The sequence below is a fragment of the Ammodytes marinus genome (assembly GCF_949987685.1).
Source record: "Ammodytes marinus genome assembly, chromosome: 3".
Taxonomy (NCBI): Eukaryota; Metazoa; Chordata; class Actinopteri; order Uranoscopiformes; family Ammodytidae; genus Ammodytes; species Ammodytes marinus.
Genome location: NC_137232.1, coordinates 16,674,186 through 16,687,243, shown reverse-complemented (window position 1 = coordinate 16,687,243; position 13,058 = coordinate 16,674,186). Strand labels below are relative to the sequence as shown.

General features: G+C 41.2%; 2 protein-coding genes across 5 annotated transcripts in view; both read left to right on the top strand.

Annotated features, from left to right (window-relative positions):
• Positions 1 to 5,600, top strand: part of stard13b (StAR related lipid transfer domain containing 13b) — a gene marked incomplete at its 5' end in the record, with an annotated part of 57,692 nt that extends 52,092 nt beyond the window's left edge. For all 3 annotated transcript variants that reach the window (XM_080053522.1, XM_080053523.1, XM_080053524.1), the window contains 10 exons: positions 99 to 1,474; positions 1,587 to 1,757; positions 1,979 to 2,138; positions 2,369 to 2,567; positions 2,796 to 3,009; positions 3,434 to 3,548; positions 3,666 to 3,887; positions 4,095 to 4,312; positions 4,418 to 4,594; positions 4,745 to 5,600. In XM_080053522.1, coding sequence (XP_079909648.1) covers positions 99 to 1,474; positions 1,587 to 1,757; positions 1,979 to 2,138; positions 2,369 to 2,567; positions 2,796 to 3,009; positions 3,434 to 3,548; positions 3,666 to 3,887; positions 4,095 to 4,312; positions 4,418 to 4,594; positions 4,745 to 4,862 — 2,970 coding nt within the window. In that variant the 3' untranslated portion in view covers positions 4,863 to 5,600. The remainder of the gene's footprint in view (positions 1 to 98; positions 1,475 to 1,586; positions 1,758 to 1,978; positions 2,139 to 2,368; positions 2,568 to 2,795; positions 3,010 to 3,433; positions 3,549 to 3,665; positions 3,888 to 4,094; positions 4,313 to 4,417; positions 4,595 to 4,744) is intronic.
• Positions 5,601 to 9,132: 3,532 nt separating this feature from the next.
• The window catches only part of LOC307248537 (neurobeachin-like), a gene marked incomplete at both ends in the record, with an annotated part of 199,544 nt that continues 195,618 nt past the window's right edge, over positions 9,133 to 13,058 (top strand). For both annotated transcript variants that reach the window (XM_080024948.1, XM_080024947.1), the window contains one exon: positions 9,133 to 9,408. In XM_080024948.1, coding sequence (XP_079881074.1) covers positions 9,133 to 9,408 — 276 coding nt within the window. The remainder of the gene's footprint in view (positions 9,409 to 13,058) is intronic.

Here is a 13,058-nt window from a genome sequence, read left to right as displayed (position 1 = left end):
ACATAGAAGCCTTCACCACTACACAGATTTAAAAATAGACTATTAAATCATTTGGTCCAGCATAATTGATTGTAACCTAATCTGTCTTTCCCCCCTAGAGTGAAGACTCTGATGAGGAAGACCTGTTTGCTATCAGTGACAAATGGACCTTCGAGTGGAGCAGCCGGCGCTGGTCCAGGCTGCAGGACATTGACTGTCTGCTGGGGAGCCAAGGCGAGGAGGGCCAGACCTCGGGGGAAGGCGTGCCTCTGAGAGCCACCACCAGCAGCGAGAGTGTTCTGACGGACCTCAGTGAGCCAGAGGTCTCTTCTCTACACAGCGAGAGCAGCGGGGGCAGCGCTCACAGGGGCCTCAGCACGGGAGACTCCGACTGCTCCAACCTCACCTGCTCCGATTCGGCAGCGATGCCCGACTCCACCTCTTTGACAATGCCTCACATCCCCAAAGAAATCGCTCACTACGGCTCGCTGCCCGATAAGCACGGCAGCAAGGTGAGCCGCATCCGTGCCAAAGACTTCCTGAAGCGTATGGAGACGCTTCGCTCCCGGGGAACTCTGGGACGGAATCGTAAGACGTTGGTCATCAGTGCTCCAGTGCTGCAGCAGGACGGCAGCCAGGCACAGAAGATGCTGCGCTGTGTCGAGATCCTTAATGGACACGACGGGGCTCCAGAAACACCGTCCGCCAACAAAGTTCTTGCGTCCCAGTCCAGTAGTGAAGGTAGCAGCCATTCTAGTGGCAGCGCCGTCAGCACACCCAGTCTGAAAGAGCGCAAGCTTCACCGGGCCGACCACAAGCGAAGCGGCATGTATTTGGAGGACGTTGACATCTTCTCAGGCACCCAAGTGAATAAAGTCACAGAGCAAAACCGCAGGAATGAATTCTGCTCCTATGAAGACTTGGTGGTCCACATTCCCAAAGACCACAAGCCAGGAACCTTCCCCAAAGCACTGTCCATAGAGAGCTTGTCCCCGACCGTTGGGGCCTCTATTAACTGGCACACAGGCCGCATGCATCTGGACCCTGCGCTCATTTCAGGCAGGAAGGAACCCAGGCCCGTCACCCAGTGTTGCACCAGAGGCAGCCGGATCAGTGTGTATGATAATGTCCCCGGCTCGCATCTGTACGCCAGCACCGGAGACCTAATAGACATTGAGAAAGAGGACCTGTTTCCTCACCTAGACGATATCTTGCTGCATGTCAATGGTCTACAGCAGATAGTGGACCACTGGTCGAAGAACGTTTTGCCCGTGGGAGAAGGGTTGACACAGGTGGACAGCGAGAGAGAAGACATAGGGGGCCTACAGTCCTCTAGTCAGATCACATTGGATTTTGAAGGAAATTCTGTCACAGAAAGCCAGACCACGACTAGTTACGGGGACAGAGACAGGGTATCACTGGCTGAGACAGAATCAACAAGGATAAGGGAAAGGAGGGACTCGGGAGTAGGCGCTTCGCTCACAAGACCTAATCGGTAAGACAATTAAAATGTTAAAATGACACCACTTTAATTTTCCTATGAACAAAATTGAGAAAACAAAAATGTTTTTCTTTTTCTTTGCTGTTTTCATCTTTTATGGCATTAGGTTACGATGGCCCAGCTTTCAGATATCTAATCGCCTAAGTCACTCAGTGGCATCCCTGCAGATTACCAACCAGTCAGCAGGCCAGCTGAGTTTGCTGCAGAAGTTTTCTCTGCTGCGTCTTACCGCCATCATGGAGAAGTACTCCATGTCCAACAAGCATGGCTGGACTTGGTAAGTCTCACTTTAACTTCCAAGATCCACTTTTGGGTGTGATTCATGATTAATTACATTTATTCTTTATTTATATATTATTCATATTAACCAGATTCCATTTTGGTTAACATAATACCATTTTATCTATTTAATTAAATGTGTATATTTTGTGCCTTGCTTTAGAGTCTTGGTTAGCCAGAATCATGTTGTAAAAGATGTTCTCTTGATTTCTCTCCTAGGTCTGTTCCAAAGTTTATGAAAAGAATGAAGGTACCAGACTATAAGGATAAGAACGTGTTTGGAGTGCCTCTAATAGTTCATGTGCAGCGTTCTGGACAGCCATTGCCCCTCGGTCTGCAGCAGGCCCTGCGCTACCTGAGGAGCCAGTGTCTGGACCAGGTCAGCCACAGTACATAACACTATCAGGTTGCATGTGACATGCATTTTTACATGTTATGTAACAAATGGTTGGGTTCATCCAGTGTGTACAATATGGCGTTAGGTTTCAAGGCACAATGACTGACACCGGTTGTAGGCAGATACACAAGTAGAATATTAACAATACACTGAGTTACATATTGGGGTCAAAACAACAAGTTCCCATTAACACCCGTGTTGCTTTTTTTCAGGTGGGTCTCTTTCGTAAATCAGGAGTGAAGTCTCGAATTCAAGCTCTCAGGCAGATGAATGAGAATTCTCCAGACAATGTGAATTATGAGGATCAGTCTGCCTATGATGTGGCCGACATGGTGAAGCAGTTCTTCAGGGATCTACCTGAGCCTCTACTGACCAGCAAGCTGGGGGAGACCTTCCTCCATATCTACCAATGTAAAGACATACACATCTCTAAGCTTGACTATTATCCAATGTCAGGTTTCAATTGTGTTGTATCATTTCCATTTATTTTGGGTACAACTGCACCTGAACATAATACGTGAACCTGATGCAATTTCATATCTAGTAAATGAACTTCGACAGTTCATTTTTGCTTTTCTCTCTTTACCATTATATCTGTAAAGCAGAAACATAATTAACATAATTCTCTCAAACGAGCAGATGTGCCAAAGGACCAAAGGTTGCAAGCTGTCCAGGCAGCCATCATGTTGATGTCCGATGAGAACCGAGAGGTGCTGCAGACCCTGCTCTGCTTCCTCAGTGATGTCACTTCCTCTGTGGAGGAGAACCAGATGACACCCATGAACATTGCTGTGTGCCTGGCCCCGTCCCTATTTCATCTCAACATCCTCAAGAAAGACAATCTCTCACCCAAGTGAGTTTTGTTCTTGTGTCTTCTAGTGTTACTGTTGCCCACCATTCTGTGCCTAACTAATGAATTATGAAAATGCATGAATTATATTAACTCCTGCATGATTATCGTCACCCATGACTCCATAGAGATATACATAAAAAAGGGTTACAGAGTTCGCTCAGCCCTCAGGGATGCAGTAGATTACTCTCTTTCTGGGCCAGTTTCAAAGGGACATGGCACTCTTTTTAAAGCTCAGTGTTTTATGAGATCATGCTGTGTACAAACAAAGCAAAGCTCTCTAATTTACCATGTTGAAATTGTTGCTAAAGGGATCAAAGGGGTTTCCTGCAGAGTGGAAGAGGGGTTTATATACTGCTCTTTGTGGGGACGTTGACCTGCTGACTCTTCTGGCCTAATCCGTTTTTTCTCTTCCTACAATCCCCAGAGCCATGCAGAAGAAATACGCCACTGGCAGACCAGACCAGAAGGATCTGAACGAAAACTTAGCAGCAACACAAGGACTCGCTCATATGATCACAGAGTGCAACCGTCTCTTTGAGGTACAAGAATCTGTGGTTTTGGATGATGCAAGAATTTCAAGCCTGGATGCACCATCCAGGCCTCCCTCTGTGTAAATTTGAAGTGAGTCTTATCTCATGCTTTTATACGCCCATTAGATCCCTCATGAGATGGTTACTCAGTCGCGTAATTCATACGTGGAGGCTGACTTGCATGCACCAACAATTGATGAGCTGTGCAAGCAGCTGGAAGATGACGACGGAACGTACCAAACTCATTTGGAGGGGAGGCTTCAGAACCTGCTCAAAGAGGCCCGGGAAAAATCCAAATACTGGGTGTCCTGCAGCAGCTCGGATAACACAGAGCTCTACTATAAGAAGGTGTGTGTTCTTCCTTTGATTGTGAAGTGTATTGATTATTGTTTGAAATAAAATAATCCCAATGTCAGTTATGAACTCCAAATTATTAAATTAACAAAAGCAAATCAATAATGAAAAAAAATGTGAATGAAATGCTTGATACCTTAAGAATGGATCTTGTTGACGGATCCACGAGTTGACATGATTGTTTTTGTATTCCCTGTCCAGGTGGGAGATTGGAATCCTTTGAGGCGCTGGCGAGTGTCTGTAGAGGTGGAGGCGCCGCCATCTGTAGTTTTGAACCGTGTGCTGCGAGAGCGCCACCTGTGGGATGTGGACCTGCTGCAGTGGAAAGTGTGTGAGACACTGGACAAGCAGACAGAGGTGTTTCATTATGTCCTCAACCGCATGCCCCCTCATCCCAGCAGGGACTTTGTGGTACTCAGGTGGGTGGTGAAGAAAACGTCTTAACAACATATCCTTTGTTTATAAGCAGACGTAGATTGTTTTCTTCTAAGGTTAATACTCATTCTCACCTCTGTTTATCAAAGGTCATGGAGGACGGACTTGCCCAAAGGCGCCTGCTCCCTGGTTTCTGTGTCTATAGAGCAGGATGATTGTCCTTCTGTTGGAGCGGTACGAGCTATAGTCCTGGAGTCTAGCTACTTGCTAGAGCCCTGCGGCTCAGGGAAGTCCAGATTAACTCACATCTGCAGAGTGGACTTAAAGTAAGTCACACAAGATTCCTATGAAAAGATTATCTCACTAATTTTCTCTTTTTTCATTTTCTCCTTTAGCAAATGCAAAATATATTGTAAGCTCCCTATTTGAGCATGTATCTACACTATTGCATATTGAATATACTCTTTTGATTTCAGGGGAAGGTCACCAGATTGGTACAACAAAGCCTTTGGTCACCTTTATGCCGCAGAAGCTGCGCGGATCCGCAACTCCTTCCAGCCACTCATTGCAGATGGCCCTGAGACCAAGATATAAAACTCTTTGCTACTTGTGTCTGTGCAGCCTTGAGATCAAGATTGAGCCTTTGGGTCATCGCTTACAGGCAGACACAACACATAAACAGGACCCCAGAACTAAAGCACAGTTTATTCCGTTAGGAATGCTCTGAAAATATTTTCTGTACTTGCACAATGACAAAAGAGGACATCTTATAGGTGCTGAGCATAATTACTCAATGGGAAATAAATCATCTTGCTAATGTCCTTAGCATTAGGATTGTATTTACCTTCATGTTGCTAAACCTGTATATTATCATTATAATTATCTTTAATAATGTATTACTGTTGCTTTGATCTACAATGTCTAAGACATTCAAGCTCTTAAACGCTTCTGGGAAGCATGTATATGTTATTCATTTCAGATTTAAAGCTATAATTATTATGATTTAGACTCAAGTGTATGTACATATGTGTGTGAATACTGTACCTTCAAACATCATGAATATATTGTATATATGTGAAGGGATAAATAGTACATATGTTAATATCCTATATATTGATTATTTTACTGTGTCAAGCTTTCTGTAATACACATGGTACAAAATTGTAAGCTGGTTTTACTTTGCCTCAGTATTGCCATTTTGGAATGGATGTAATTTTATTAAACTTTGACCTCCTATGGTTGTGAAAAGAATGACTTAAGGTTTGACTTGATCTTACCTGCTTAAGGGTACTGGATTGTGCAGTCAAGTACAAGAGACATATCATTTTTAAATAAAACTATCAAAATTATGAAATTGAAATTTGTATGCACTGATTCCTAAATCTTGCTTTCACGTCACACCTTTGAAACGATACATTTTAAGATGATTCAGTAATGGACACCTACTGACCTGTGCGGGAGTTTAAATGCCTGGTATAACATTCTGTAAATGTTTACATAATATGTAGTATAAAAAGTGTATGTAGTACATCTACTATGTATACTACTCATTTACATATACACTTACTTTGAACACAATTATCCCTGATCTGGGATGAGAGGGACCTCTACTGGCCATTTAAAGGAAACATTTGACTGAAGGCAGTCGACATTGGGTGGATTTACATGGACACTATTTGAGCTTCCAACTCCCTTAAATGCAAACATAACAAGTGATTTGAAATTAATGGGAAATGAAAAATGCAAGTAATTTGTTTGGCCTTTCAATACAAACTGTTTGGAAATGGAAAAAACTTACTTTAACCTGGTTGATTATCATTTCTGTCCACTAGATGGCCCTTTCTGATCAGCAGAGTATTCATCTTTACAGTGGCACCATCTTATTTCCTCAATAATTAATATTATAAAAATGTATTTCTATCATTCAGTTGTATAGGCCAAATTATATTCAAGTAGTAAGGGTGAGAAGATATCTAATGCTACTACTTTCAAAGATAGTTGATCAACTTTGTAATGGTTTCAATCTTAAAGGATTTGATTTTATTTGATTAAATTTATTTCAGACATATCAAAAAAAAGAAAAATTAAAAGCATGAAAATACAATAAAAAAATATGTTCAAATGATTTCAAAAGAAATAAAAAATAAACAAAATAAACAAACAACATATTGAATTGATATGCCTGAAAAGGAGTAGGAAGAAGTATAAACTTATATATCCGTAGGCGCTGAATGGCAGCCACGCTTCCGTCAGTCTGCCCCAGGGCAGCTGTGGCTACTATGGTAGTTTACCACCACCAGTATGACTGTGTGTGAATGAATGGAACCTGGAACCCTGTAAAGCGTCTTTGAGTGCCTTGAAAAGCGCTATATAAATCCAATCCATTATCATTATCTACACAAACACACACATGCGTATATATATATATTTTTTTTATACATGTTGTTTATATCTGGTAACTATTCAAAATCTCATTGAGATAAAGTGTAAGGTTGCGGCAGCTCAGACAAGTCATGTAACGGTCACTCCAACCATTACAGAATACGCAGAGATGATATATGATTACATGAACATAACCACAGCTCACTGACTGTGGATCTGCTCCCCTGATTTAGTTCCCCATGTATGCTCTCTAAGTGTGTCGATAGCAAATTCAACCCCCCCCCCCCCCTCCCCATTGACCTCTATTCAGCACTGGCAGGGTTTATGGTTCTCATTGGAACAGCGACTAGCAATTTAAACATGGAGGACGGAAGGATAGAATGGATTGAGCTCCTGGCATTGATTTCCCACTGACATTAAAAGGACATTATTCAATCATGTTATGTTGCGATAAAAGAATAAATGCAAAGGACTAATACCTCAAGGACACAATAGATAAAAAAGTAAGTCCGCCTATCTTGAGGTGTTAATAAAGTTACCATCTGTTAATCCAAAGATATGGCATTCTGAAAATAAATGTATAAAAGTACAAAAGTCCACTTTGAAATGAAAACAACCAACATCAAAAGATGAAATTAATTATTTTTATTGACTCAAAGATGAGCAGGGCACATATCAGATTGCTAATTGTAAAGCATTACATTACAGTATACATGATAGATATACAGCTATTTAAATTGTGACACTATTTCACCCTCTTTTATAGCCACACTGACGCAGATCAGCTTAATGAGGACATGAAATGTCCAGCTCAGATTCTGGCTGTCAGTCAGCACGATCAGGATGGACAGGAATGCTGCCAAGTTGTCAATCTCACTCTTTTATAACCACTGGAACCTGATAGGTTCCTTTGTTGTACATATTTTTCCATATGACTTGGAAAAAATAAAACAGGACAAAGACAGAATAATGGAGAAGTCACTTTTCTTTGTTGTCTCAAAAACATTTAAGACAAAAGGGAGTACAGAAGGCCTACTGGATTTCTTCTACTTAATGCAAGTGATGGGTTGACATTTTGTTCATTAAAAGTAAAACAGACCTGGTAAAGGTAAAGGGAATACTTAATTTGAAAAACAAATGTGAAGTAATAATGTGAAGTAATATACACAGCTTAAAAGTAAAAAAGCAAACACACAGATCCTTAAACCAACTCACAAGCACAGGGATATGAACTGACCTTTAGACCAGGGGAATTAATCTCACTGTAATAGGATGTGTTGTATTGTTTTGAATAGACTATCAGGGTCACCTTCGTGCCTCACAGACTTATCAATGAATAGAACACACCCGGAGCTCAAACTGTAATGAAACTAGCACAGATTTATGTGAAGGGTGGATGAAATTGTGGGATAATATACACATAATTGTGACTTGTGCATGTGTGCATGGTAGCCTATTTAAAAAAATATGACCTGTTGCTGCATTATGTATCTTATTTAAATAAGAAACTTAAAAATAATCAATATAATGTGCCATTCAACCTTTATGGATTTAATTAAACTTACAGCTTATTGCAATACAATGTTACATGGCAATACAATTTCATTTTTGGCTATTCTAATTTTCCAAATAGACCAAAACTGCTGTAGGCCTATGGCCATCATCATGAAGACAAATCGAGAAGAACAATTTATGGATAGCCTACATTTAAATTTATTATTTAAATGTATTACATTTTTTGTATTACTTTTATTACAAATGACTTAACCTTTTAAATAGGCTATGGCATAGATAATGTTTTTTTTTCTTTTTTTTAATTAGGCCTACTAAGAAAACATAGAAGCCTGACTTCCGACTGCCATCTTTTGTTTCCGAGTCCACCTGTCAACCTGCCCCGGCGCTGACAACAAACTTTGTAGAATGGAAGTGGACTGCAATATTTAGCCTACCCATTGCTTATGTTTATCCTGCTTACCGATGTTTACGCTATAAGCTCCTCTCCGCACTTCTCTAATGACAAATGCCCGGTGGACAGCACTTGTAGGCGGCCTGCTAGCGGTCAATCTTCGACTCTCCCCAGGCTAGCCAGCGCAGGCGTGGTAAGTAGAACCGCAGGCAGGGGGCGGCAACATGGCGGTGACAGCAGCACTGTCACGGAGACTCTCATCCAAGAGAGCGGCACACACACACATCTTCATGAACACAGTACCGGTGTTACACAGTCAGCCCAGTTAACCGCCAGGCACCTTCAACACGTCGGACTCCCTCACTGAAACTCTCGAGAGTGGATTGTACTGACGGAGAGTGATTTCTTGTGTGTGTTTTGTTTTTGTTTTTCGGTGCCTCGCGAGTGTTTTTCTTTTTCGTTTCTTTTTGATGCTCCAGAGCAGCAGTGATTCAGTTCAATTCAGAGGAGAAGAGCGTGTAAATAGTCTGTGAAGCCTCCCGGTCTAGGGAGGAGAGGAGGGGGTGGTTGTGTGAGATGACAAGCGAGAGACTGGTGACAATGCCGGGCTCGCTGTCGCTCTCGGACCGACAACCTCCTCCAGGACACAGGCAACACGCGGTGCCAGTCTCCGCTGCCGCCGCCGGTGAGACGATGATGATGTCTGGCTCAGGCTCAGTGGTCCTCCCGGCTGGGATTATCAATCCGTCCGTTCCTATCCGGAATATCAAAACCAAATTTGCTGTTCTCATCGGATTGATCCAGGTTGGAGAAGTTAGCAACCGGGATATTGTTGAAACGGTGCTGAATTTGGTAAGTAGACGTTTTGTTCCCTCCTTTCACTCTATGACTGGACATTATTGCCCTGATACCTAAAATACCTATTTCTATTCAACGGCAAGGAGTAAGCTATTACATTATTTGTAGTAGGCTACCCTACTATTCCGAGTGCACCATCTCATATGTGAGAGTAAAACTCTGTTAACATTCAAAAGTCATTCATGCATTGCACACAGACAAGGTTTGTTCAGGGATGAGGTGAAATCCAGTTCCCAAGGTTTCAACTAAGTTCAACGCATCCTCACTGTCCAAGCAGACCTGTGTGGATGATGTCAGTGAAGGTAAAGTGCATATCTGCTGGGATTAAAGTGTCAGGACTCAGGAAGAGGCATCTGCTGCTGCTGCTGCTGCTGCCTGTGTTTGTGTGAGTGGGGGGTTTCAAAGGGGCCAAAGCAGAGGGTGCCCTTAACAAGGACTATAGCTGCAACTGTTTTCAGGGAAGCAAGAATTTGTAGCATCCATAAGTAGAGGGTTAAAAAAACAGTAGTGCTCATCAGTGTGTTAATACAGAGGATAAATATTGTTGGTTTATAGCCTACTGGACCTGCTAACTAAATTATGAGTAGGCTACCTGTGGGAGTGTCAGTTCCCTCTCTCCGGATTCATATTGACCCAGTGAATTATGTTGTGTGTATTTCCCTCAACCTTAATAGCCCATTCTCATGATTCATTGTGTGATCATTATATTATTGTTATTATTATGATCATGGCTGCAGCACAATGAGGGGTGAGTGAAAAAGCATGGATTATCTGCACAATGTGGCTGGGGATTTGAGCCCATGTTATGACCACGGTTTGCAAATGAAACCAGTTTCCTTAATTAGTACAATTAAACGTGATGAAACCGTGGAGACCGCTAATACCTTTTTGGTTTTACCATCTGCGGGAGTACAGCAGAGTGTCTATGCAGTAGTTGGCTTCTCCTTGTTAGCACACTTGAGATTAATTACAACCTGTTCTGGCACAACAGAAATCCACTTTGCGGAGCAAGACAAATTGTAGCCCTTGGCATGTTCAGACATAAGAGTTATACTGCAATGGCTGGAGTCCCTCACACCTTGGCCATTCACTCTTTACAGTGCTATTTTCACAGGAACTTTGCTCAAGGAATACATCGCTGTTGTCTACAATAATTTGTAAAATAAAATCAGTGTTGACAAATGATTGTCAACACACAGCATTAATGTCACAGCCTTTGCTCTTCTGTGCATGTTAAAGTCATCATTTGTACATGCCCCCCTATGTAACAAACAGTATATTGCACTCTCCTTTAACATTTAAGGGCCAATTTTATATGCTCCCATCCAAATTATGTGCATACCAATGAACCACAGAGCAGCTACATTGGGACCGGATGACACGGTAATTGTAATGTGCCTGCCTCTTCATTTAAATTATATCACAAAATGTTCATGAATAATACCAGCCAGGAAAGAGGGTGGAGAGAGCTGTCTTCCAAACAACCCTCCTGCGTGGAAGATGCCATGACTAGAGGAATTTCTATGCTCATAATTTCAGGTTATCTTTGAAGTTAGGGATGGTCTGAGTATCCGGAAGGATCCTTAACTGTTTCTCATGGGGTCCAATTTGTGGAGTGATGAAAAAATAATGTTTTTCAACATCTACACTGCGCCTATTGGACAATTTGTGGGAAGAGGATCATCAGGTCATGATAAACCTGATGATGATCCACATTTATTCTGTTTATTTTTGTTATTTAGCTGCAGTTATTCTTTAATTGCCATTATGGGAAATTTGACAATAGACAATATCACTGTTCCTTTTAACATGAATGAAAAGCCTATATAAACCTACCTCAGAGTCAGATGTTAGTGATGGGACATAACAAAAAAAAGTAAAACGTAACTAAATTAGGTCGCAAAACAAAAGCATGTTAAAATGTGTTTGGGATTAGTTCAGGAGCTGTGGTCAACTTGTGAATGGTTTGCAGTGGTAACAACGTCTTCATGGTGGAAACTGGAAACGTGTCAGAACACCCACAGAAACTTGTCAAACCTCTCATGCAGCATCATCTACTTATCCACTATCCAAGTATGTTCATGTTCCACATGTTAATATTTCTATAAATGTTAAACTACAGTTTCTTTTTTGTAGCTCCTCCCGTAAGACGCTAAATGTTTTTAGCTTGTGATTACATACAGTAGTTAGGTTTGTCTCAAGAGACTGTGAGGAGAGCTACAGTATTTGACAGATTTCTAATGAAAATATTACTGAGCATGTAAAAAAAACTGTGGAAAAGATTATGCTTGCTGAGTGGATTATTACATTTCTACATTATGGATGGTGGAATTCATGCATAGATGAAGATACAAAGTCGGGGTGAGCAGCAGAGACACTATTTATTTTTTATTTTGTACCAAACAAAACCTGGTATTTCTAAGTGTTGGGCACCAGAAAGATTTTTGGAGGATTATCACAGCATGCTTGACCTTGCTGGCCAATGCTCTTTAAAAAGGAAATGAAATCCTCTAAGTTGCCAAACTGAGTTTTACTAAAAACATTTCCGGGAAACTATTCCACTGTCAGAGGTGGATTAATCTAGTTTATGCAGCATTCCTTTCCCATTACTGTTAGTGATTTTTTATTTTTTTTACAGATATCTCTGTTACTTGCTCAGTCCTTACTATAAAGAGGCCTTAACCACTTTTTGCTGATTTGATATCACTTTGAATTGGCAGCTTAAATGAAAAGCACACCAGCAGCATGCCGAGATACTTTGAATGATAAATTGACATATTGTAAGTATTTTATATGGGCTTACTGCTCCGTTAAATATATGAACACCAATAGCTGCCAATTCAATTCTTTTAATTAGCCTAATCATTACGCGTTCTAATACAATCATCCAACAACCATGACAGGCGCAATGATGCACATTGGACTATATGATTAGTATTCACTGATCCTTGCTGTTTCTGATTACAAGACAGCCTACTCTTGAGAGAAATTTATCTGAATCAGAACCAAATAATGGTAAGAAAAGCGTAAAGGTGAAACACATTTTTTGTACGAGTCCTATTGTTTCACTGAAAGCCAATTAGTCAGGATGCAGGGCTTTTTTTAAGGTGATGTGTCTGGAGAGTTGGCCTCCCTGAACAATGATGTGGTTGCTCTCCAGACTTGGTGACAGTAGAGTGCACTGGAGCTTAACCGGTTATCTGCTGTGAACAGGACTTTGACACTCGGCCTGTCATAATTAAGGGGCAACCAGTTTTAACTGCAACCTCAAGTATCTTAATAATCAACCCTTTCCCTTAAAAAATGACGTTATGTTATAGATTACTATAATTTTTCCCCAATCATGTTCTATTTTGTCCGATGTCATCACTGCTTGGATTTTGTTCAGTGGCAATTTTTTTTAAAGTGAATGAAGTTCACTTAAAGGCAGTGCTTAAGTCTAGGCAGCACAATCAATTTGGCAAAGGTTAGGGGAAGTTGGTGTTATTAAACGCATAATGTCTTGTGTTTTAAGTCACTGCAGACTTTTACTGTTTAAAACCATGCTCCTTCACATCCTCTGATCTCCACATTTAAGAAGTTATATGCAAATATACAAGAAGTCAGTGATCTCACAAGCACTTTACTAACTAAATTGTGAGACT